Source organism: Gavialis gangeticus, unplaced genomic scaffold, assembly GCF_001723915.1.
Source record: "Gavialis gangeticus isolate Ggan-Ray unplaced genomic scaffold, GavGan_comp1, whole genome shotgun sequence".
NCBI lineage: Eukaryota > Metazoa > Chordata > Crocodylia > Gavialidae > Gavialis > Gavialis gangeticus.
The window spans coordinates 149,024,553-149,027,150 of NW_017729025.1; the positions used below are offsets into that span (position 1 = coordinate 149,024,553).

Sequence of the window (2,598 nt, forward strand, 5' to 3'; positions counted from 1 at the left end):
TTTTTTTTTTTTTTTTTTTTTTTTTTTTTTTTAAAGCAAGCAATCTGCAGGTGATGGTCACATGGATAACATTATCAGGACTTCATTTAGTTAAAGAAGGATACATGCAGGAATGTATCCTCACCTCAGTAAACCAGTTCCTGTTTCTGGAAAGCTTAGCATTTGCAGGTTTCAACCTGCCCCTTTTGAATGAATGGAGTGCGTGAATGAGATACTGTATGAAGTAGAAAAAACACTGGTGGCAGGTTACTCTCTTACTTCCAGTCTTTGGGAGGGTTTGGGGTTTGGGTTTTTTGAGGTGATTGTGCTCGTCAGAATCTGAATGATGGCATAGGGTTGTAGATCCATGCAACTAATTTTAGCTCTTCATTTTGTATTATGACTTGACTACCTTTCCATCAGGTAAGTCACTACCTTGCCAGATCGCAGGTATGCATCTGATCTGGCATCTATAGCTATACATTAAATGGATGAGCATGTGCCCAGGGTAAGGGACCAGGTATGCAGCATACACCTAAAAATCTATTAATGGATGCCTGAAATGGAGCGGAGTGCTAGTTGGACCAGTGAATACTGTAAATGAGGGAGAGACTACTTTTCCCTTATTTTTTTTCCCTCCTCCTATCTACGCTTCTACAGGATTCCTTCATTAGTTAAGGATCTGGATTCTTTCAACCATGTTTTTACAATGGAAAATCATACGTCCGATGTGGAACCAATATAATTCACTTATGTAACTTTGCAGAGCCATGGCTCACATATGCCATGCAGGTCTCTGGAGAGTAACGCACAACCTTGCTGAGAATAGGTCTTAATTACTCCCGTTTCTAACAGTTTCCAGCATGGTTATTTTATTAGCTCGTGCACAAGCTGCAGACAACAGTGCATTTGTTCCCTGTCTAAAAACCCTCTGATCCTAGACTGCCTTGTTTGCTTATCAGCTGCCTCAACAGTGTTGAACTGACTTGACTTTGATATCAAAATGCCTAAATGGCAACTGGGGCAATTGTGTCTTTGCTGTGGAGGCTTTCAGGATGACCACAGCAACTCAACATGCATCTAAACTTGCTTGTTCCATGTCTTGTAGAATGAAAAGTGTTTTATTATTTCACAGATGTTGTGGTTTTTAACTCTTTTGTTCCCTGTGTTTGGATTCATTTCTTCATGTAATATTTCTCCCTCTGTTATTTCTGCACTTAGTTCTAATTTGTCATTGAAAAGCTTTGCAACAGGACTTACTGAAATGAGGTTATTAGACATGGGGTTTGCTGTCTATTCCAACCCACCCATGTCCACAGCTAAGGCTGAGAATAGAAGTAGCAAGGTACAAAGCTGCAAATGAAAGTGCTGCTTGCTTTCCTCTGCAGGGGTTAATGCAATATCGTTCCCAACACGACATGCTAAGAGCTTGGCTGAAAGAGGCTTACTTTTCCCCCACACTAGTACTCTTGTCCTGGTGCACGGCCGGCGCCGGTTTGAAAAGGGCAATTCAGACGCTCCCTTATTGGCCTTGGCTCCTCAGACTTGGCTCTGGCTCAGAGTATGTAAAAAGGAGCAGCTGTTTGTCTCTCCAGCTGAGGGTTTGTGTGTGTGGGTTTTTTTTCCGCTCTTACTGTTTGCTTATTGGCGGAGGAAAATAGGGAGGGAGGACTGGATGAAGTAAGCTGTGTACACTACCGGTGAATGTGGTTGGACTCGTTTTCAGAGGGGGAGAAGCGAGCTGGAAGAGTGGAAGAGAGTCTGTGCTGGCCATTCCCCCAACTTTTTTCCCTTTCCATCCCCATTTTCTTTCTGTACAATGGTTGGGGACCATTGTAACCTTTCTGGAGAAAGGCCCGTACTGTCCCAGAGTCCCAAAACTGGATTAAGCTGCAAAATGGTTCTGCAGGCGGTGGGCAAAGTTCTCAGGTAAAAAACAAGTTTGTCAGTGTTTTAAGAAGTAAAGGGGAGAGGTGGTACAGCATGCACAGCTAAAGGGGCATGTACTCTGTTTTGCTGGTGTAAGCAAGTAGATAAGTAATGGGGGAACTCTTTAAAGTGGAGGTTTATCGTAAGCAGGCAGGGGAGGACTTTGGTCCTTAGGTAGGCAGCTGCCCCAGTGACTTGATTTTACCCAATACTTTTTAACCAGTGAAGTCAAGTTTTGATTTGCTTCTGTATCTAACTAGCATACATACTGTATAAAGATGGAATTTCTAATATTAATAACCTCTCCTAAACTTTTATGTTGCACTTACACATACTTAAGTACAGTACAATACTTGTTGTAGCCATCCAGAAAGAGCACACACCAGCTGCAGATGCTTCCTCAGCCTGACGAAGGGTGTTTATACCTGAAAGCTTGCAAAGAAGAATTGTTCCAACTATTTGAGTTGGTCTAATGCAAGATATCAGATTTACCCAAAGAACCTTGTATACTTACTTGTTCACGCTCCTGCTTGGAGCTCTAAAAGCCCTACATTTGAGTGGTAACTGTCCTTTATTTTTTTCTTTCCCCACCAGTAATGTTAACTGAGCAAGGCATCTGACTCCAAATGGGAAAATGTTTCATGTGTATTTTGTACACAAAGTGTGTGTGTGTGTGTGTGTGTGTGTGTG

General features: G+C 42.3%; 1 protein-coding gene across 1 annotated transcript in view; it reads left to right on the top strand.

Annotated features, from left to right (window-relative positions):
* The first annotated feature begins 1,689 nt into the window (after nucleotides 1–1,689).
* Nucleotides 1,690–2,598, top strand: part of MOB2 (MOB kinase activator 2) — a 58,195-nt gene continuing 57,286 nt past the window's right edge. The window contains exon 1 of the mRNA XM_019519752.1: nucleotides 1,690–1,908. Coding sequence (XP_019375297.1) covers nucleotides 1,799–1,908 — 110 coding nt within the window. The 5' untranslated portion in view covers nucleotides 1,690–1,798. The remainder of the gene's footprint in view (nucleotides 1,909–2,598) is intronic.